Source organism: Bubalus kerabau, chromosome 20 (assembly GCF_029407905.1).
Source record: "Bubalus kerabau isolate K-KA32 ecotype Philippines breed swamp buffalo chromosome 20, PCC_UOA_SB_1v2, whole genome shotgun sequence".
In the NCBI taxonomy this organism is placed as follows: Eukaryota; Metazoa; Chordata; class Mammalia; order Artiodactyla; family Bovidae; genus Bubalus; species Bubalus kerabau.
This window is the reverse complement of record NC_073643.1, coordinates 54,284,518-54,307,984: the sequence shown is the minus strand read 5'-3', so window position 1 is coordinate 54,307,984 and position 23,467 is coordinate 54,284,518. Positions and strand designations below refer to the sequence as shown.

The following is a 23,467-nucleotide window of genomic DNA, read 5'->3' as shown; positions in this document are numbered from 1 at the left end:
TATTAGACCAGCTAGAGATTTATCAATTTGGGGATACGTTCAGACTTGGTGCTTTGGGGGGGTTGTTCTTAATTTGGGGGCCATCCCTGATTGAGGGACTAAAATCCCATATGGCATGTGGTGCAGATAAATTTAAAAGAGAGAAAGAAAATAGGCGCAAACCTTAGTCCCCTAGGAAGAGGGGAAAGGGGCCCAGGTTTGAGCCGTTCCAGCCCCGACTTGGCCCAGGGTGGGGAAAAGTCACAGAGAGACGGGCCCAGATGCCAGGATTGGGGAGCAGAAGGGGACTGACAACGTGGAGGGTGAATGTGGCATGTTCCACTGCACCACCCTGCCACACATCTTCAGAGCCAGGGCACCCTGGGGGAAGGCACAGGGACTTCCTGTCAGGGGCAGCTGCAGCAGGAGCTGTGTGCCAAGGGCACTTGAGGGTAGGGTAGTCACCCAGAGTCTGACTCATCCTGCGGAGCCAGTGATAAGAGCCACCATGCCTGGACATAGACGCTGCACAGCCCTCTACTGCCCAGAGATGGGGAACGGAGTGGGCAGGAGGGTCCGAGTTTCGTGGGCAGTGATATTCGTGGGCTGCAGGGGCCCTGACTCTGGGCCCTGGCACTCAGCCTGCTGCTAGGACCACCTGGCCTCTGTGCCCACTGTCTGCCCAGGAGACAGGGAGATCCCTGAAGGCAGATGCTTGTCTTACCCTTGGGCCTGACACCGCCTACAGAAGGCACACCTCATGGCTTTGATTTCACCTTGCTGTGTGACCTTGGGCAAGTCATTCAACCTCTCTGGTCTGGATTTTCTCATCTATGAAGTGTGATGATCACACCAACATCATGGCCCTGTTATAAAAAAGAAAAGATCAGGGAAGAAAGAGGAAGGCCTGCAGCTTGGGTGGCAAGTCAGCAGACCCTGAGGGCAGGAAGGGAAGAGCTGCGGAGAAGCCACAGGCCCAGACTGCTGGCACCTGCGGAGGTTATGAGGACTGTTCACTTGCACTGTCTCCACCAGCCATTCTCTGCAGTCCCCAGAGCATTAAAATGTCTGCTTCACAAACATGTCAGAAGGCGTGTCAGACAACGGGCATAGGGGGGACAGATCTCCTGTTCCCCTTGGTTCAGGGCTCCACCAGGAATCAGAGGTCAGCAGGGGAGGGTGGGGACTAACGGCCCCAGAGCCGCCCAAGCTTTTAAGGGTGCGGACATTCTCTAAAGGCTTGTGAGCGGAGAGAACAAAGCTACGGGGAGCGGAGGGCTGGGAGGACAGAAAGGGAGCGGGAGATAAGGCTGCCGATAAGAGCCCGGAACTAGGTCAGGGCCAGAGCGGGTGGGGTGGGGGAGAGACAGAACAAGGGGGTGCCTGAAGCGGGAGGAGTCAGAGACGACTGAGGTCCTGACCAGGGGGAGAATGAAGGCGCCTGAGACAAAAACGGTGCCAGGGCTGAGGGGACAAAGAGAAAGGGTGCGGCGGCTTTCAGGCTGTCCAGGGTTGAGGCCCGATGCCTGGACTCTGACAATGGTCGGCGCAGACACAGGCCGAGGTTCCAGCGCACAGCCTTGCCCTGGACGACCGCTGGCATCCTGCATGTGGCAGAGAAGCGTGGGGAGGTGGCCCCAAGCCAAGTCTGGTCCTATTCTGGTCACAAGTGCAAACGGGGAACTAGTCACGCTCAAAGGAGGCGGCATGTCCTCCAGCAGTCTGTTGTTGTGGTTTAGTCGCCCAGCCGTGTCCAGCTCTCTGTGACCCCATGGGCTGCAGCGCGCCAGGCCTCCCTGTCCATCACCATCTCCCGGAGTTTGCCCAAGTTGATGTTCATTGTATCGGGGACGCCGTCCAGCCTTCTCACCCTCTGACACCCTCTTCTTCTACCCTCAATCTTTCCCAGCATCAGGGACTTTTCTAATGAGTTATCTGTTCGCATCAGATGACCAAAATACTGGAGCGTCAGCTTCAGCATTAGTCCTTCCAGTGAATATTCAGGACTGATTTCCTTTAGGATTGACTGGTTTGATCTCTGCGCTGTCTAAGGGACTTTTAGGAGCCTCTTCCAGCCCCACAGTTCAAAGGCATCAATTCTTTGGTGTTCTGCCTTCTTTACGGTCCACGTCTCACAACCATATATGACCACTGAGAAGACCATAGCCTTGACTATACAGACCTTTGTCCAGCAGTCTACCAGTCAAGAAATACTGACTGGCTCCCTTCTGCTAGGCAGTCCACACTGGGTGCCAAGAAGGAAAAAAAAGAACCAGTAGGTACCGGCTGTTCACAGACCAATGTGGGCACTCAGCCTGGGTCCACGGGCAGGATCTCATGATCAGACACACACGCAGGCCCGCTGTGCAAAGGCTCGTTTTTCCAGAGGAAGAATCCACAGTGCTTCAGATTCTCAGCGGGGCGGTGGCCCAGAGGAGGAAAGGAAAGGTCACAGGGGCTTCTTTGGGTGGCACCTGAGGTATCTGAGGAGGCTTGCCAAAGGAAATACCACCTTTCTCTCTTGTTTTCTTTTTTTTGGGGGGCCCTGTGGCATTTGGGATCTTAGTTCCTGAACCAGGGATCGAACCCGTGTCCCCTGCAGTGTAAGTGTGGAATCTCAACCACTGGCCCATCAGGGAAGTCCCCCACTTTTCTTGCACTTTAAAGGCTGAGTGAAATTGGGGCTGGGAGGAGGGCAGCAGAGGGGACGAGCACCCTGAGTGTGCAGAGGGTTAACAAGGACCCTCCCACGGCCCCTGCAGGAAAGCCACTGGGACGTAACACTGAGGGCAGAGCAAAGACGAACCCCTCCTTTCCTTCACACACAGCCAGCCTGGACCAGTTCCCCTGCGCAGGGAGGCAAGGCTCCCAGCTCCTGCCCGGCCCCCCGGAGGCTGGATGCACTGTGGTCCGCAGGAAGCCGGGCAGCAGGGCTGGACAGACCAGTGGTCAGAAAATCCCTCTCCATCGCTTACTGGTGGTGAGACCATGGGCACCTAAAGGACCTCTCCGAGCCTCCGCTAGAGGCTCTCCCCACTCCGTTAAAGTGGGGCTGGTGCTCTGTCCCAGGGTGTTTGAGGATTAAAGACACTAACTCGGGATCCGCCATCTGGGGCAGAACGCTACAAGATACCCAGTGTGGGAGAGAACCGCTGGCATCCTGGGATGTCCTGAGCCCTGCCCTCCATCAGCGGCGGGGCCTGGAGAACCAGGCGTATCCTCTCCTTTCCCCGCCACCACCCACTTCCCTGCGCCCTCGGTATCCTTTGCTGATAGTGCTTCTTTATTTTCTGCCAAGTTTCTGTAAGTGACCAACTGTTCATTTTGAAAATTGAGACTCAAATGAAGAATGGCCTGTCTGATTCCCTCAGGGGCCCCAGGCTGGGAGAGCAGACACCACATCTGTGAGGCTTCCCTACAGAAACCTCTTTCTGCATCCACCACAGAGCTCCACGGCAGCTGGAAGACAGTTGGTAGGTTGCGGCACTGTCTCCCCCGGCTGTGGGCAGGCTGAAGGTTACACCCCTTTTTAGCAGAAGGGCGTTCTTCCCAGGAAGGCCATCAAGTGATAACTGTCCCAGACATTTAATTTTACCTTGATTTGCCTATTTGAGATTTTGTTTGTCATCTGTCTTCCTAGATTAAGCTACAAAAGGCTTGCCCATCACTGTTCCCCAGCACCTGACACATGGCAGCAGGTGACAATGGAGAATGAATGAATGGGCAACCTGGGGTGGGGGGCAGGATGCACATGTTAATTCACCCCCTGACAGACAAGGCTCTCCTCCCCACGTGGTCTGGGCCGCCAAACTGCACTCATGCACCAGGCATCACTATCCTTGCCTCCAAGGATGCAGGGTCTGAGGCCTGGTGACACCTAACACAGGTCTCTGTGCGTGTCAGACCCCAAGGTCTTTCCGTCAGTTTGAGACAGACAGACAACTGGAAGCTGGTTCCCTGCTGCTACATACATGGTTCCTTCTACCAACACATCTGCTTGTTCACCCCTTAGCTGTCTGTCCTACCCTCCCCCTCTGTCAATTATCTGCACCTCTTCTTTCCTGGAGAATGAGGGCAAATAAATCCCAACCGTGCCCACTTCCTAAGAGAGTGGGAAGGATTGAATATAACAAGGTTCCACACAACATTAGAAGGCTTCCCAATAGCAGGTGAGCTCTGGGGAGGGCGGGACCCAGCTGTTCTTCACCTCTGTTCTACTGTATCTCCTAGCAGTCATAACAGGATGCCAGGCAACTGACTATTCAATGAATGGAGATAACATTATTTACTTCATCAGCATAAAAACATAGTACGGTCAGCACTGCTTTCTCCTCTCACAGATAAGAAAGTTGGAGGCCCGGGGATGTTGCTGTGAAGTAACTCACCCGGAGTCCTGCTGCTCGGGCTTGCCGGCGCCCCAAGGGGAGGGTGGGCCTTCAGCCTCGGGGTCTCCACAGAACCTCGGCTCTGACCCTCCTTCCGCCCACCTCAAACACTCAGAGGGTCTCACTGGCGTCTAACGTCACTCCGCCTCACATCACAGGGCTGACATCCCTTCCTGGTGTCATCTCTGGGAAACACAAGCAAACCACGAGGAGTCCCAGGTACGGCCGTTTCTGGGCCAGGAACTCCCGTCCCAGGAAAGCACCACGGGAGACGGAACGGTGATGTACACAGAGGTGCTCCCCACTGTGTCTCTCGTGATACGGAGCAGTGGGGCTCGGAGGAGGCTGTGACCTGCGGGCGCAGGGAGGCAGGCCAGCGGCTCGCGCCCCCCCGCCAGTCGGTCACTGGCGTAGCGACCTAGCGGGCATCACCGTGAGACAGGACAGGATGCGGGGGGCGTGGAGCCACACACGTGAGCGTGAGCGAAGCCATGGCGACACCGACGCGGGATGGTCACACGACAAGGCTGTGGGCAGTGCTTCCTCCGTTTCCTTTCCTACTGTTGTCAAATGACTTACGAAATGACTTAAAGACATAAGCAACCGGAGGAGCCCGGCTGCCTGCAGCTCCCTGTCTGGCCTGTGCTCTCACCCTGGACTCTCCTGACCTTCACCTGCCCCAGCGGACCAGCAGGGAACCATAGGTAGCCCTCAGGCCCGACCCAGCCTGATCAGGGTTTAATGACCTTTCTCAAGCTGAAAACAAAAACAAAACCCCCAGCACTGCTGGGGAGAGAGGAGGGCAGATGGAGGCCTGCACATACCAGGGGCCCTAAGCACCTAGGGACAGGGCCCGGCGGTCCAACCAGCAGCCAGGCTGCAGGCCGAGCGCCTCCAATCAGGCCTAACGTCTCCCTGTGAATAATCAGCCTGAAGATTTCAGTTACGAAGTTAACAGGTGGTGATCCATGAGGTCACCCCCCTCCCCTCCCTGGCCCCACCATTTCCCTTTTTTGGAGGGAGGGGGAAAACGCCTCCCCCGCCACAAAGCAGAACTCACAGCCCCCGGGACTTCCTCACAGTGCGAGGCTCACAGCTAAAGCCAGAGCAAGCGAATCCCAATGGCAAATGTTAAGGTCCCCAAAGGCCCCCTGCCCGGGGATGGGACAGCCACATGCGGCTCTGCGGGACTGGCAACAGGGGACAGTCAGAGTCACCAGGCCCAGCCGATCAGCTGTTGGGAATGGAACAGCCCCCCGGAACCCTATGGTGTCTGACCCTCTCCAGGTCCGCCAGGCTGGAGAACAAACAGCGTCTGCACTTGAACTCTGGCTGGTGGGTGGGGCTCTGAAGCGGAGTCCTGGACGGAGGCCCAAGGGTGCCTATCTCCTGTGTGTTCACCATCCTGGATTCCATGGAAACAGGGCCTGAAAACCGGGAGTGGCCCCTGAAATGACACTGTCCCACCTCCCCCAGACACCTAAGCACACATGCCCGTTCACACCAACGGTGGTGCCCCCAAATGGTTCTCCCAAAGGCCACCAACAGGACAACATCAGGGCTCCTGTTACCAATGTCACGTGGCTGGCTTTTTACAAGCCTGTGACCCCCTAAAACGAGCAGCTCTTCATGCGCACAGCAGTCAAAGCAAGCCCACTCCATGCCTGAGCAACAGACTCACTAGACTTCACACACCGTGAGGTTGATCTTGCTGGCATGGCTGCCGCCCGCAGACTTTTAAATAAGCCCCTGCTGCTGCTGCTAAGTCGCTTCAGTCATGTCCGACTCTGTGTGACCCCAGAGACGGCAGCCCACCAGGTTCCCCCGTCCCTGGGATTCTCCAGGCAAGAACACTGGAGTGGGTTGCCATTTCCTTCTCCAATGCATGAAAGTGAAAAGTGAAAGGGAAGTCGCTCAGCCGTGTCAGACTCTTCATGACCCCATGGACTGCAGCCTACCAGGCTCCTCCGCCCATGGGATTTTCCAGGCAAGAGTACTGGAGTCGGGTGCCATCGCCTTCTCCCCTGAACTCCTCCCAAACTCCTGCTTTTCTTCCGGGAAAATCTCAGCCGAGCCAACTCCCAGATCACGAGCCCATTGAACTGCTTCAATTTGTCGTTCTGATGTTTATGTAGTGCCCTGAGTCCTGTAACCTGGCAGAGGTGACTAAGACATGACTTGCTGCCCTCAGGGAGCTGAGGGGCAGGTGAAAGAGGAAGCAGACAGGTGAATGGAGAGTTCCCGCAGAGCCATGGGAATGTGGGGTGACTAACAGCTGGGCGGAAGATGAAATTCAAGCTGACCTGGAGGGACAGTCAGTCTAAGCAGAGCAGGCAGGGCAGCGCAGGGAGTGCCAGAGTTACTGGAAATAGTGGGCGTGTGAGGCTGGGCCCTGTGTCCGAGGGGCGGGCAGAGACCCCCACGGTGCCCTTGGAGGAGGAACCGGCAGGGAAAGGCCTGCCCCGGGGGCTACAGACTTCATCCACAAGCAGCGTGAAACCAGCGAGTAGTCGAGGACAGGCAGGGGGCAACAATGTGATGGGGGTATTCATAAAGAACATTCGGGAAGGGCCAGAAAGGAAAGGGCAGCGGTCACTGGTTGAGGCCACGGGAAAAACAAGCCAGGAATGGGTCAAAAAGGCTGGCAGATGGCAGCTGCCCCCTGGGTATGTCTGGAGGGACAGCCCCTGCCAGCCGCATGGTGCCAGGCTGTGCTCACACAGCTGCCCACGCTTCATCCATGCACACGGGGCCTCTGGCCCCCACAGCCACCCCTGGGGTCAGGCATTATCATCCCATCCAGACAACGCCGACGAGGTTCAGAACAGCTAAGGAGCTTACTCAACAGTTCGCAGCTAATAAAAGACAGGTCAGCATTTAAACAGAGGTGTCTGATTGCAGGACGCCCCCAAAACTCTTTCAAATAAACAGCCTCAAGGCTTGGGAGTGCTTTTCGCACAGGAGCCACCGAAGGCTGACCACGTCCATTACCGAATGAGAAAAGTAACAAAGCCACCAACTCTAGGCCTGCAAAGACCTCAGGGAGCACCCGGTCCAACAAGAACTACATCCAGAGGCCCAGGGCACGCGTTCAATCAGAATCTTGCAGGGTAAGACCCAGGAATCTGCATGTTTCAAGAGCTGGCCCACTCTGGGGTCACAATTCCAGTGAATGGCCCCAGCTGAGGAGCCTCTGAGTCAGACCACATCCCTCCTCTCAAAGAGGCTGACCAGCGGGGGAAGTGACCTGTATGAGGCCACCCCAAGCTGCCTGAGGGCTTACTGTGGTCACCGGGGTGGGCTCTGCATCAGAGTAGACAGGATGAGAAGAAATAGAGAAATCTCTCATACAACATAAACACGGGCCACGAGAGACCCAGGCAGAGCGCAGCATGAGAAGGCCAAGAGCTGGGCTGGTCTAGACCTGGGGTCTCTTGATTTCAATCAGACTGGTACGTTGTCTATTTTATCACGTTGCCTGGAGCCACGCAAGAAGGTGACTGGAACTTGAATTCCCAGGTCATTCTATGGGCTGCCCAGTGCCCACCCAAACCCTTCCCTTACTTGGGAAGGCTCCATGTGGAGTCCTGGGAGAGGACGAGCCAGCTTCATGCTCTAGAAGCTGAAAGTGCCCACTACTCGCTGTCCCAGCAGGGAGAGGGGCCAGCAAACAAGACTTCTCTCTGGAAGAGCCGGCAGCAAGCAAGCTGCAGTGTCCAGACATTTGAGGGCAAGCCCTTTTCCTGTGAAACGCTGGGCTTCTTTCTGACTGCCTATCTCCAAGGTATGCTCTCTTTTCTTTAATGAACTAACCAGCCAGAACAGATTTCTGTTGCTTGCAATTAAGTACCCTGGCTTCATGTGACCACATGTAAGAACAGCACAACAACACATCATGAACATCACTTTAAGCATTCCAAGTTTCTTAAATACCCTAACTCATCTGATCCACAGGGAGGCCCTGGATACAAGCCAGGCAAAGGTCCTGAGGCCCAGTTTGCAAATGGAGCAGCTGGGCTCGGGATGTAAAGTGTTCTGTGGATGTGTTTCCAGAATCCTACCAGGTCCACCACAAAGGCCGATGGCAGATGCAGGCAAGCCAGGGGTCTCACCTGGGTTCCTCTCACTATCCCTTCATCCCAACCTGGAGCTGAGCCTGAAATGTGCAGGGCCCCCACTCTGGCACCCCAGTTCAAACAGCAAATTCTTGACAAGTCAACTCCCAGGCTAGTCAGTGGTTTACAGAGCAACAAAGTGCGCTGAAGCTCCTAGGAGACTAGAAGCTATTTTAACCTCTGATCAGCTGCTTCTCAGAGTGTCACAGTCTGGGAAGTACAGGGAAGACAGCTGTCTCCTCTCTGGTGTAATCTCCAAGTGATAAAGTCCTCATTAAAACCAAATTTAAACTACAAGCCAGAAGTGGCACATTTATTTGTGGGGGAAAAAATTGCTTGAACAAGGTCTTTCGGTTTCCACCTACACATATTTCCTCTGGAAGCAAAGCAGTTTTTCTTTTAACCGTGTGCTGGGCTGAAAGGTTGAGAAGCTGAACCGCACAAGGAAGCAGAGCTGTGGGACTCCTCTGAGTTCGTGGGCCTCTCTGAGCAGCACTTTCCAAAAGTGCAGAGGGGTGTTAAATGAGGGAGCGTCTGTGACGTGTGGAGCTCTCTGCTGTGGCCGCACCATGAACAGTAGGCGCCGACCACGACGATGATGACAATGGGGCCGCACGCTCTCACCTGCATCCTGAGCACGAGGCCCCTGAAATTCCATCACCCAAGTGAGGCCTGCTCCCCTCACCCCATCGCTGAAAAGGGGCACATGACTGACCCCACACGCACACCTCTCCCCTCCCCTCCCTTCATCCCGAGGAGAACCTAGGCTTTGCCCTTGAGCTGACCATGGTTTAGAAGGGCAGCTCCATCATGCGTGTAGGGGATGTGAGTCCAGGTCAGAAAAGCCAGCCGCAGTGTGTGGGGTTGCTGGGGCGGGGGCTTCCACAGGCGGTCTCCCTGAAGTCAGACACCTTCCCACTGGCCTATTCTGCTCCAACCCCACCCTCCTTCTCCCAGGGTTCCAGACAGCCAGCCCCTCACACCCCTCCTCAAGGGTTTTTGCAGCACATCCACCAGGTCGGAGTTAGGCCACCTGGAGCACAGAGCCCAAATGAAGATGTGACCCACAGGCCAGCCAGTAAGATACAGGAGATTCACACTGGGTCCAGGACTCCCTCCTCCACACAGCTCACCCCTCCTGCAAGCCTGCACAGTTCTGTCGGGGCACCCCCCAACACACACTCCGGCCCTAGGACAGTGCACGCCAGTCAGCAGGATTGCAACCGGTGTGCACAGGTTCATCGCCCCACTGGGCCCAGCCTCGCTGACATTGGCCCCCATCACAGGCCCAACACACAGCCGGCATTCCTCAGCAGGAGTGAGGAGAGGGCTTGGAAACTTGCTGCTCACCCCAGAGAGCCTGGCTCGCAAGGACTCCTGGACCCAGGGCAGGAAGGCTCTGCTGTCAGCGGAGAACTGCCTCTCCAGCTGTCACACTCACACACACACTCTCTCTCTCTCTCTCTTATTTAGTATTCAGATGGTGCATGCGCGCGCGTGCGCGCACACACACACACACGCTTCTTCTTTAGCATTCAGATCGCCCTGCCAGACCCTGAGTGCAGCCCTGCCCTGAACACGAGGAGAGGTGGGTTGGTGTGGGGGGAGACGGAGTGCTGTCCTTGAAAGGACAGCCACTCGCACTTTTTCTAGACAGAGCAGCTCTTGAGAGCCTGGAGTCAATACAGCCCTGGAGTGTAGATTTTACTCCCTACTGGGCGTCGTTACCACAGCAACTGTTTCTCCTCTAGGAATTCTTTCAAGAGTACAAGCTGTTGCTTCCTTCCAAAACAAAACCAGGGAGAAGACAGGCAGCCCAGCAGTGAGGGAAGGGCCCTGGAGGAAGCAGGGCCAACCGTGACCCCTAGCCACAGCGAGCTCCACCACGGGGTCTCCCAAATCTCTGCGGGGGCTTAGAAGCTAGACACGCGAGTCCTCCCAGCTGTTCAGGGTTGTGTGTGCTGGGGGGAGGGCAGTGTTGAGGGCGTGGGGTGTGGGGCGTGTGTGCTTTGGGGAGTTATGGGATGCGTACAGGGGTGGGATGAGGGGACTGAGGGTTGGGAGTACAGGAGGTGTGGGCGTAGTCTGGCGGGTTGCTGTTTGGGGTGTGTGGGGAGGTGTGTGGGTAGGGGGCTGGGGGTGTGTGAGGAGGTGTGTGGTGCAATGATGCAAGGGAGTCAACGGGGGTGGGAGGTTTGGGGGTATACTGTTGTGTGTATGTGGAGGTGAGTTGGGGGTATCTGGGGGGTGGGAAAATATGAGGGTGTGTGTTGGGGGGAGGTATTCTTCAGTATCCCAGGATGAAACATGGGGCATATCTTCTCCTGAAACAAGAACACAGAGGGAAAAGGGGGAAAGAGACGCACTGGGAAAACGGGACTGACGCACACACATTACTGCTGTGTTGTGCTTAGTCGCTCGGTCACGTCCAACCCTGCGACCCCATGGACTGCAGCCCGCCAGGCTCCTCTGACCGTGGGGATTCTCCAGGCAAGAATACTGGAGTGGGTTGCCATGCTCTCCTCCAGGGCATCTTCCAGACTCAGGGATTGAACCCAGGTCTCCTGCACTGCAGGCAGATTTCTACCATCTGAGCCATCAGGGAAGCCCAAGCATACTGGAGTGAGTAGCCTATCCCTTTTCCAGGAGATCTTTCCGACCCAGGAATTGAACAGGGGTCTCCTGCATTGCAAGTGGGGTTCTTTACCAGCTGAGCTACCAGAGAAACCCATACACATTACTACTATATATAAAATAGGTAACTAATAAGGACCTACTCTATAGCACAGGAACTCCACTCAATACTCTGTAATGGGCTATATGAGAGAAGGATCTAAAAAAGGGTGGACATATGTCTATGCATAACTGATTTTCTTTGCTGTACACTTGAAACTAACACAACATTATAAATTAACTAGACTCCAACAAACAAATTTTTTAAAATAATAATAATAGCACAGATCGCATTTCAATCCTGGATTACAATACTTAGTACCACAGAGCAACCACATCCTGCTCCAAGGGTCAGCAGGTGTGAATGGAAAACACAAAGCCCAAGTTTAGACAACTGACCTAGAAGCAACTGTTCGAGGCAACTCATATTTCTAGTCAGAACAGCCCCCAGTTGCTCTAGAGTATGGACAGAGTGGATGGAGTCTAAGTGGCTTTGGGGAGCCAGTTGACAGGCCACCGCCCTCCTTGTGAGTCCGAAATAAGTCCCTTTTTGTGCACAAAGCCAACAGGCTCAGTTATGGGACACAGAACGCGCAGGACAACTGCCCAGGCCATGAAATGTCTAAATCCTTGTCAAAATAAATCTGAGTTGTCCCTGCTCCAAGGAGCTGCCTATCTCTTGGGGGGCTGGCATGAACTGGGACTCAGTAACATTTAAAGAAAAAAAAAAGAAAAAAAAAGTCACTACTACTATTATTATAGTAACTACAAGTACTATCAGATGCTGCGGGGGAATTCCCTAGTGGTCCAGAAGCTAAGACTCTGCTCCCAGTGCAGGAGGCCTGGGTCTGATCCCTAGTCAGGAAACCAGATCCCACATGTCACAACTAAAGAGCCCATGTTCTGCATCTAAGACCTGGCACAGCCATATAAATAAATATTTTTTAAAAAAAGAAGTTGCAGGAGATTAGCAGTATGTCTTATCAAGGATACTGCATGCCAACCATTCAGAGAAAAATAGTCTTCTTTCTAAAAAAATAAATGCCGGATAATAAATAGTGCTGAGTCACTGATATCCATATGGGGAGAAAATCTTGACATCTACTTTAAACCATGTACAAATAAATTTCAGATGGATCAGCAATCTGAAGGTGATAAAACTAAATCTAAATCAATAAATCTAAAACAATAAAACTTTTAGAATACAACACAAGGGAATATCAACATGACTCAGAGTATGCAGCCATTTCCTTAAATGGGCCACAAAGCATTAGCGGAAAAAATGCATAAACTGGCCTGTGTTAAATGAAGAATTTCTCTTCATCAAAGACTGTGATTAAAAGCAAGAAAAGTCCAGATCCAGAGAGACAGCTATAGTACAAATATAGAACAAAGGACCCGCTCAGGACTGGAATAAAGAACTCTCCAAAATTAATAGGAAAAAGTGCCAGGCAACCCAATGGATGGCATCATCGATTCAATGGACATGAGTTTGAGCAAACTCTGGGAGACAGTGAAGAACAGGGAAGCCTGGTATGCTGCAGTCCATAGGGTCGCAAAGAGCTGGACACAACTGAGCAACTGAACAACAGCCCAATAAAAGGCATAAACAGGCACTTCACATAAATATATGAAAAGATACAGAATTTTATTAGGAAGAAAATGCAAATTTAAACCACAAAGGGATACCCCTACACTTCCATCAGCAAGGCTAACGTGAAAAAGACTAACCATACCAAGTACTGGAAAGAACTCTCATACACTGCTGGTGGGAGTGTAAAATGGTGTAGGCACTTTGGAAAACTGTTGAGTAAGTGATAATCGCTCAGCTGTGTCCAACTCTTTGCGACCCCATGGGCTGTAGCCTGCCAGGCTCCTTTGTCCATGGAATTCTCCAGGCAAGAATACTGGAGTGGGTTGCCATTTCCTTCTCCAGGGGATCCTCCTGACCCAGGGATCGCACACAGGTCTCCTGCACTGCAGACAGATTCCTTACTATCTGAGCCATCAGGGAAGCCTACTATTAAGAGACATTTCTAAGTATAAAGACAAGTCAACTTGAAAAGTATCAGCAGATACATGCTTGACTTTATCTTATAATCTATAGATAATACATTAGAATGTGTAATGAATCCATACACCTTTTCCAAAGGAATACCCGAGACAGAAGTAGCAATAAAGTTATACACTGTTAGGCAGTATCTAACCCCCTCTGCTGTCTAAGCTCGGTACCCAGGGGATCTCGTCTAGGGCTTCGAATCCTCCTACACAAGAATCTCTCAGCAGAGCAGATGCCTGCCTGACAGTCTATCTCCACTTAGGTGTCTAATAGTCATCTCAGAACTAAAGTGGCCTAAACTGGACTCCTGATTTCCTCTGCAAGACCACTCTCCCCTGGACTTATCTCAGGAACAAGGGCCCGTACCCACCCCTTAACCGCCCCTCCCATGGAAGCCCCTGGAGGCAGGGAGGCAGTCTTATTCACAGGTTAGATCCCCAGGGCCTGACAAACAGCTGGTACTCAATACTTGTTGGGTGGCTGGCTGCAGAGTTTCTGCAGTTAGGAAGGGCTCCAGGAAAAGGAGTGTTCCACTTCCTTTTGTCAAGGGGGGATGTCCAGGGAGTGATCGGGGATTTCCAGATAAATACCGTATCAGAATCATCTAGGGGAACTTCAAAAATGCTCGGATTTCTAGCCACTATCCTAAGATCCCAACAGGAGGTTTCAAATGGAGCCAGGGAAGAAACTGCCAAGTTGTGTCCCCAGGTGATCCTGGGGCACCAGTAGGTGTGAGGACCTCTGACTGATTCAACACCTTTATTTGACAAATGAACAAGTCAGGGCCCTCTGAGGGGATAACTCAATCCAAGGTTTCAATACTGGTTCATCAAAAGGTGTCTGTGTGGGGAGCCCAAACCGCTCACCCACGAGGTTCTCCCTTTCACTGGACTCTAAGACCTCGGGGTCTGAGCAGAGGTGGGGAAGTGAAGATTGGTCCTTAGGATGAATGGGCACTGCACACCTCATTGAGGTTGCAGCTCTGCAAATTCACTTTTTCTTTTTTTGGTTAATCTAAACCTTCTGCACTAAAAATGAATTCTATTGATACCTTCAAGGAATCAGGGCTGGGCTGAGTAAAGTCAGGGGACCAGGAGGATGTCCTCTTTGCTTCCGCTGGAAACAGGGTGGGCTCTACCCACTGTCACCCAGCAGAGAGGGCTGGAGGACCACCTGACCTCCCGCTTCCAGGAGGGCAGTAGAGACAGGACAGACGCCCACATTGGTAAAAGGCCCGTGTGCAAGACTTTAAGATGGACTCTTTTGGACCCCTTCTCTGTGCTCCTGGCTACTGACGAGGTCTGGATTTTACAGACAGAGGTAGGGACGTCTAGAGCTTTAAAGATTTGCTCTCATCCGAAAGAGGTGATGAGTGGAGCTGAGATTTGAACCGGACAGTCTACACACATAACACACGCTCTCTGCTATGTCTTGCGGATCCCTCCAGGAAACCTGGTGGCAATTTCTGTACGTGATGGGAAGGTGACCTCTTCTTCAGGGGGTGAGGAGTGGAGAGGGACACAGGGCCAGAGCTTAAGGGACCACCCGAGACTGACAACATGACAAAGCACAGACATGAGAGGTCCCTACAGCCCCAGGTCTCCTGACCTAATAAATAGGGAGTAATCAACATCTATCTTAAAGGACTCCTTCAGGAATGAACAAGTCATGAGACCCTATAAGCGGTCATGTAAATGTTGGGTCTGCCAACCTGCAAAAGGCTGTCAACCCAGGAGACATGACTGCCTCAAGTGACTTAGCAATCAGGCTGCTGGGCATGGGGATGCGGTCACATGGGGTGGGGACAGAGACAGCTTCCTGAGAGATGAGCAGGTCACGGACAAGTTGGACTACCCCTGCCACCCCAGCTCGCTCGTCTCTCCTCCATCATCCCTCGCTTGCTGCCACCCTCTGCTGCCCACAACCCATGCAAGCCCTTCCCTCCAGCTCCCTCTTATGCCCTCACCCCACACTGGCTAGGACTTTACCCACAACACCCAAGTCAGAGAGTTCCAACTTGCTCCCCTCTGCCTTGGCACTGCTTCCGCTCTCCACATGCACGTGTCTTGAGTGTGAAGATCACAACTGTACCACCGAATGGTCAGCATTCAACTCCACTGGGTGCACACTCAAAAGGTCAGGAATATACATCGGCTGGAGACGCTGGCCACAAAGACGGACAACTTCAAAGCCTTCTGCCCCAACTCTAGACCCCGAGGCTGACATGATGGTCACCTGGGTTGCCACCTGCCCTCTCCCTCTTGGCTCTTAATAAATGGGAGTTCAGGTGAGATACAGTCTCTTATGAGTTGGATGAAATGGAGCAAGCCCTCCAGAAATACACTGTTCTATAAGGCAGTCATATGTTAAGGATGGCTGTCTAAATATAAATTAATTTGCATTCGTGCTAAGTCGCTTCAGTTGTGTCTGACTCTTTGCGACCCCATGGACTGTAGCCCAGCAGGCTCCTCTGTGCATTGGATTCTCCAGACAAGAATAGTGGAGTGGGATTGCCATGTCCTCCTCCAGGGGATCTTCCAAACTCAGGGATCAAACCTGGGTTTCCTGCGATTCCTGCATTGCTGGTGAATTCTTTTCCACTGAGCCAACAGGGAAGCCCATGGAATAAAATTAACGCATGTTAGCCACATTTCAAGGGTTCAAGAACCACATGTGGCTCGCTGCTGCAGCGCTAGACGGCACAGATTGTACGGAGAACACTGAACAGCGCTGCTCTGCTCTCTCTAGAGAGAAAAACAGGAACTGCTGTTGAACCTGAAAGCTGACAGCCAGACCTTGGGCCTGAGGTCACACCCAATCCCTGAGGGGCTGGCTGAGTAGACAACCAGTCTCCAAGTCTCAGGGCAGAAAGAGACAGTCCAATCCGGGCCAAATGTCAGAAGAACCAACAGCCAAGGGGCGAATGTTTGTGCCAACTGAATCACTTTTGGAAGCCTCCATCTGGCTGCTGATGAGGATGAGATTAGAGAAGAAAGTAGCCTCAAGGTGCCCTGGTGGCCAGGACGGAATCGACAGCCTTGAACTGTTCACCTACTCACCTGGCTTGGAACCTCTGGATGAGCATCAGGATACGAGGTTCCAATGCTACAATACAGAAATATGTGCCCGGGGAAGGCTGGCTGCCCTCCCAGCCGGAAGCCCTGGCTCCTGTAGAACTTGGCCACCAGACTGCCCAGCGGCACTTTTAGACCTCATTCCTGCCAACTGCGTGCTGTCAAACCCTCTGGAGCATCCCCTGCTGGCCTCTCTGTGCCCCTGATGTCCCCACCTCTGAAATGCTCCCCTGGAACATTCCTTTCCAGCTACTTTAATACTCCAACCTCAGTCCCATCCATCACGACTCAGCTCATGTTCCATTCTGCCTTCCCGTGAAGCATCTCTGAACCCAGCTTGGCTTTCCCAGGAACCCCAGGAGCACGGCTGAATATTGTATGTGGTCTCTCCACCTGTCACCCTGGACTGGCTGACTTGTAGGATGCTGCTACAAGTGAGGCTGCCCTGAATAAAAGCCCCCTCTAGCAGAGGGTCTTGCTTGAGCTAGAATCCAGCAGAGTTACTTAGGCTCCATGACCTTGGGCATCCCAGCACCTCTGAACCCCATCTTGTCTTGCCCCCTCTCAAATAAGTGGCATCACATGGGATAGCAAGGAAGCACTCTGGAAAACTGCCAAGCTGCACAACCATGATAGAGCTTTACTACTGAATAATACACGGAAACTCTGTGACTGGAACCTCCAGACGACACTACATTATGAGTTTACAGTCTTGTGAGGGAGAAGATACACCATGAGGAAAATCAACCTCATGCCTGAAACCATGATACCTCCAGCAAAACCATGCGCACAGATGGTATCAATGAAGGATGTACCACTGAGTCTAGGGGGCCAGCAGGAAGCCAGCCCTAAGGGGCAGACAGGCACTCTCCACCAACAGGCTGAGGCAGTGCTCAAGCCTGGAGCCTGCCCCACAGCGGCCTCGTCCTCACATCAGAGGAATGAACTATAAAAGCGGGGCACCACTTCCTCTCTGGGTGAGGAGACCCCTCGCTTCCTATCTGCCAGCAGCAGGCAGGCTGTACTTCCTTCCCACTCACAGGTCCCACAGGAAATGACTGTGGGCTGGAAAATTAACTCTGTAGACTCTTGACTATCTTTTTCCCAGGCATCTACCCCAACAATAACGTCACTCAAGAACTGTGAAGATTAAATATGACACTAAAACCACAGGTAACAAAAGGTAAGAAAAGATAAATCGGCATTCATCAAAATTTTAAGAACTGTCATGGATCAACGGACACTACCAATAAAGTGAAAAGACAACCCACAGAATGGGAGAAAATACTTGCAAATCCCATATCTGACCACAGTTTAATATCCAGAATATGTAAAGAAATCAACCACAACTCAACAGCAGAAAGACAAACCACCCAATTAAAAACGGGCAAAGGACATGAATAGCTATTTCTCTCCAAAGAACATATACAAATGGAAAATCATAAAAAGGTGCTCAACAGCGATCATCATCAGGGAAATGCAAACCAAAACCACAATGAGACACCACTTCACACCTACCAGGAGAGCTAGAATTTTTTTTTTTTTAAGGAACATCACAAGTCTTGGCAAGTATGTAGAGAGGTTGGAACCCTCATGCATTGCGAGTGGTAGTGGAAAATGATACAGCTGCTGTGGGAAGTAGTTTGGCGGTTTCTCAAAAAGTTAAACACAGAATTACAAGTAATTCCACTCCTTAGATATATACTCAGAAGAATTAAAAACAGGGACTCAAAGATTTATACACCAAAAAGTACACCAATATACCAATGGCAGTATTAATCACAACTGTCTAAAGGTGTCCATGAACAGATGACTAAACAATGTGTTGTGTGTGTATATATATAAGGTGAGTGTGCGTGTGTACATATATACATATATGTATATAATGGAATATTATTCAGCTTTTAAAAGGAAACTGTTACATACTGGAATGGATGGACCCAGAATTACAAGCATTATTTCACTAAGTGAAATAAGCCAAATACAAAAGAACAAATACTGAAAGATTCCTTTCTATATGAGATATTTACATTAGACAAATTCAGAGAGACAGAAAGTAGGTTAGCGGCTACAAGGGCTGGGGTAAGAGAGGAATGGGGAGTTATTGCTTAATGGCTGCAGAGTTTCTGTTTAGAGTGATGAAAACGTTGCAGAAATAGTGGTGATGGTTGCACAACACTTGTGAATATATTTAATGCCGATGAAAAACAGTTAAATGGCAAATTTTAGGTCACCCAGATTTTACCAAAATAAAAAAATATATCAAAAAAAAAAAAAGAAAAGGAACTGTGGCAAGTAAGGCCACACCCATCCTTGCTGGTGTGAAGAAGGGCCAGAATCAGGACTAGTCAGGGTCTTAATCAGAAAAGATTAAGGTATGTGGGCAGCTTGGATTGAGGTCTATACTCTTTTGCCACTGTTGTTTTTGGGGGGATGTAATTCATAAAACCTCAAGGAATCACAAAATACATAGGAAGGTTTCTCAACTTTCCCCACTCTGCCTCAGAGAAACCAGTCCCATTCAGTGAGTAAAGACAGCCACCGCGTTCTCGTGGTCCCTCCTCACCCCGGCGCTCATTTAGGTACCTCCTCGTTACCTGACAAATAAAACCGCCTCATGTTTATTGGTCTCAGTGCTTCTACCTACAAATTGGCCCTCCTTCTTCCTTCTTCTCAAGGTTGTCATCAACACCAGATAAGATAAGCCAGGCAGGTGGTATCATTAACCATGTTAAATCTGAAAATACTGTTGCCTTTAATAAAGAAATTAAACTGCCAGAGCTACCAAGTAAAACAGGAGCACCATCCATGCCCCATCTCTCTTTCCTTCTTTCCTTTTCTTCGTAACACCATCTCCATCTAACACGAGATACATTTTGCTTGACCGTGTGCTCCCCCAGCTAAATGGAAGCTGCCCGGGGCACAGGCTTCTGTGTGCTTGGTTCACTGTGGCACCTCCAGCGTCTGAATGACTGGTGCACAGTGCGTGTTCAATAGACATCTGCTGAACGACAGGAGTACTAGCTCTAAGAACCCATGTTCAGACAAACCAAACAACATTTCATCACCTACCACTGCTGAACCATTGACACCACTGTGTGGAAACTGAAGAATCAACTAAAAATTCTAACTTCCCTTTGTAAGCGGGAAAAGGCCTATATGAGTGGAATAGTCAAGAGCTCCTAGCTAGACCTGCCAAAAAAGGACGTTCAATGATGACATGATCTTATATGCAGAAAACCCCAGAGTCCACCAAAACAGACAAACAACCCAGCCAGATAAAAACAAACAAGAATAAAAATAAAAACAAAAAACTCAGGAACAATAACAAATTCAGCAAAGTTCCAGGATACAAAATCAACTGATGAAAATCAGCAGCACTTCTGTCAATGAGCAACCTGAAAGGAATTTAAGACAACAACCCTATTTACAACAGCACGAGAAAGAATAAAATACTGAGGAACACTAATACCAATTTACCAACGAGGCTGAAGACTTGTACAGTATAAACTAGAGAGCACTGCTGAGAGGAACTGAAGATGTAAATAAACATAAAGACATCCCTTGCTCTTGAACTGGAAGACAATACTGTTAGGATGGCAATACTCCTCAAAATGATCTATGGATTCAGAGCAATCCCTATCAAAATCTCAATGGTGCTTTTTGCACAAACAGAAAAAATAAAAGTAAATTCATATGGAAGCTCAAGGAATCCCAAATAGCCAAAAGAATCTTGAAAGAGAATGAAGTTGGAGGACTCATTCTTCTTGATTTCAAAGCTTACTACAAAGCTACAGTAATCAAAACAGTGTGATACAGCCCTAAGGACAAACAACAGACCAATGGGACAGGAGAGAGAGCCCGGAAATAAACTGCTGCATACATGGTGAAATGATTCTCAACAAGGGTACAAGGAACATTCAATAGAGAAAGGACAGTCTTTTCAACAAATGGTACCGGGAAAGCAGGACCTTCACATGCAAAAGAAGGTACATTATACCATATACAAACATTAACTTGAAATGGATCAAAGACCTAAATGAAAGAGCTAAAACTATAAAACTCTTAGAAAAAAACAGAGGAAAAGCTTCATGATCTTCTATTTGACAATGGTTCATTAGGTGCAATACCAAAAGCAGCCTCAACAACAGAAAAAGGGAAAATGACCATCAAAATTTAAATCTCTGCACATCAAAAGACATTATCAGAAAGTAAAAATACAACCTTGGGAGTGGGAGAAAGTATTTACAAATCACCTGATATAGGCTTAATATCCAGAACACATGAAGAACTCCTACAACTCAACAACTACAGTCAAAACCCAATTAAAAAATGAGCAAAGCAATAGCAAAAAGAAAAAAAAAAAAAATGGGGAAAGGATTGATAAACACTTCTCAAAAAAAAAAAAAAAACCACACAAATGGCCATAGGCACATGAGAAGATGTGAAGATGTTCAATATTACTAATCATCAGAGAAATGCAAATCAAAACTATAACCACAATTAGTATGTATATAATCAACAAAACAGAAAATAACAGGTGTTGGCAAGAACGTGGGGAAACCAGAATCCTTAAGCACTGCCGTTGGGAATGTAAAATGATGTGGTTGCTATGGGAAACACAGCAGTTCCTCAAAAAATTAAACACAGAATTACTGTAGGATCCCCAAATTCTCCTGGATATAAGTGCAAAAACAGAGAGCCAAATAGATGTTTGTATACCCCCTACATACTTACAACAGCTAAAACAATCCAACTGCCTGCTAACAGATCCTGACACATGCTACAACATGGATGAACCCTGACATTATGCTGAATGAATAAGCTGCTGAACAGAGAGACGAGTACTACATGATTCTACTTATATGATACCTAGAATAGTAAAGAAAAAGAATGGTGGTTGTCAGGAGCTGGGGAGACAGGGGAAAGAGACACTGTTTAATGGGCACAGATTTCCATTTGGGATGATGAAAAAGTGCTGGAAATAGTAGTATAGTTTTATAACATTCTGAGTGTCCTTAATGACACTGACTTGTACACTTAAAATGGTAAATTTTGTGTTTATGTATATTCTACACAACTTTTTTTTAAAGCAAAGGGAAAAAATAGGCTCATATTTTCAGCCCATTGAGAGAATCCCTCTTAAAAGCTGAGTTTTGGACTTCCCTGGTGGCTCAGTGGTAAAGAATCAGCCTGCCAATGCAAAAGACATGGGTTCAACCTCTGACCTGGGACGATCCCACATGCTGCGAAGCAACTTAAGCCCGGGTTCCACAACTATTGCGCCTGTATCCCAGAGCTCCACAAAACGAGAAGCCACTTCGATGAGAAGCCCTGCGCACCACAGAGTAGCTCCAGCTCGCTGCTGCTAGAGATAGGCCCACTCAGCAATAAAGACCCAGCACATCCAAAAATAAATATATAGTGTATTTAAAGGCCAGTTTTCTGATAGCCTAGGCCTCCTTCCCATTGTAATGGGCACTCAGGATGCTGTTTTGTTCTTTGTATTCTGCCCTCAAACCCAAATTCCAATCTTCTGGGCCCTAAATCTAAGCCAACAGCTCCAGTCGACTAGCTACTGTTTATAAAATTGAGGTCCTAAAAAATAATAATAATAAAGTTGAGGTCCTGAGCATGCCTGGGCCATGAAGTTTGCAGAGATTGACTGTTGGACAGGACCGAAAAGTTGCCGATAAACACAGAAGGCAATTCTGCTGGCTTTCACTCTCTATTACTTCCCCTTCCTCTTTTCTAGCAGGACATCAGAGAGCCATGCAGAAAAGTAACAAACAAAAGGGACCTGCCTTTTTTTTTTTTAAGTTGAAAAATGGCCTCCCTGTTTTCCCCAATCCCTTGCAGGTCTAGATATTTAACATCCTTTGTATTTTGCACACTTGAGGACAAAGTTTTTGCCCATCCAAACACAGCAGAATAAACAACGTCCATCCTCTGTACTCTACAGTCTCCAGGGCTCTTGCATATAGATAATCTAACAGAGTAAATAACCCAGTGAGAACGAACGTTTAGGGGTTGTTACTCTCCACTGGAGACATGAAGAAACCGAGGCTCATGGAGATGAAGCAATTTGTCCCACATCCCACAACCCCAAGTGACAGGTCCAGGGTTCGCACAGAAGCAGTGAGCCTCAGAGTTCTCCTTTCCCTCGATTACTTCCGAGAGATGAACAAAGTAGAAACAGAACCAGGCCATTTTGGTGTCAAACAAGACAAAGGAACAACGCTTCCAAGTCTGGCAACCAGCAGGACTCCAGCCCCAAAGAAGAGCCTGGTAAACAACTAAGCGCCCGCCTCTTTCCCCGAAGTCTACCCTAATCGAGACATGGATCTTGCTTGTCGGTTTCTGCACTCAAGGCTTTCAGCTGGGCGCCCAGAGTACAGTCCGTACTGCCGTTCTCCGAGCGCTCTGGCACACAGGCCGGATGGTCATGGGAAAACGGAAGACTCAGCGTGTTCAGACGCGAACAAACCACGCCTAAACCAATGACCATGCGAAACTCGTAGTGGCCCTGGAGTCCCATAAGGAAAACACAGGGGCCAAAGGGACTGCGGAGCGACGACCACTGCCCTACCCGTGGCTACGCATGCGCGACAGCACCAGCGAAGGACTAAGCTCTAGCAAAGCCACACAGACTGGGCCGGCACAGACGCAGTGCGCATGCTCCAACAGCACGCATGCGTGACCTCGGCCGTTGCCTTTTCCCAGCAGCCCCCTGCCCTCTCGTCGCTATGGCGGATCCAAACGTTGGTTACTTCAGCCACGGCCCTCACAGGGCATTCCTCACCTTGCGTCCGGTTTTCTCCCGTAGGGCCTTCAGCCGTTCCTTTCGCCGTAACGCCTCTTCCTCTAATCGGCCCACACCGGCTGCAGTCGCCGCCATCTTGCCCACAGACAACCCCCTCCCCCAACCTTCTTTCGCCCCTCAGCGCGCAGGCCCAAGGTGTAGATGAGCCTCTCGCGGCCAATCCAGGGACGAGAATGGGAGAGCAGGAAGACCTGAAAGCCAACCAATGGACCCGCCTTCTTCCTCCCTCGCGACTCTCCGAACTCTTCGGGGCCGGTAAAGAAGGCTCCAAGGCTCGATTCGTCCAATGCCAATTAGGAAAAAAAAGCGGCAAGAGCAGCCAGACCTGAGTGAAGGAGGATAGAGCGCATCGCTCTCTC

At 50.5% G+C, this 23,467-nt stretch overlaps 1 protein-coding gene across 1 annotated transcript in view; it reads right to left on the bottom strand.

Annotated features, from left to right (window-relative positions):
- The window catches only part of CCDC12 (coiled-coil domain containing 12), a 36,442-nt gene extending 12,975 nt beyond the window's left edge, over window positions 1-23,467 (bottom strand). Inside the window, exon 1 of the mRNA XM_055558490.1 lies at window positions 23,088-23,467. Coding sequence (XP_055414465.1) covers window positions 23,088-23,183 — 96 coding nt within the window. The 5' untranslated portion in view covers window positions 23,184-23,467. The remainder of the gene's footprint in view (window positions 1-23,087) is intronic.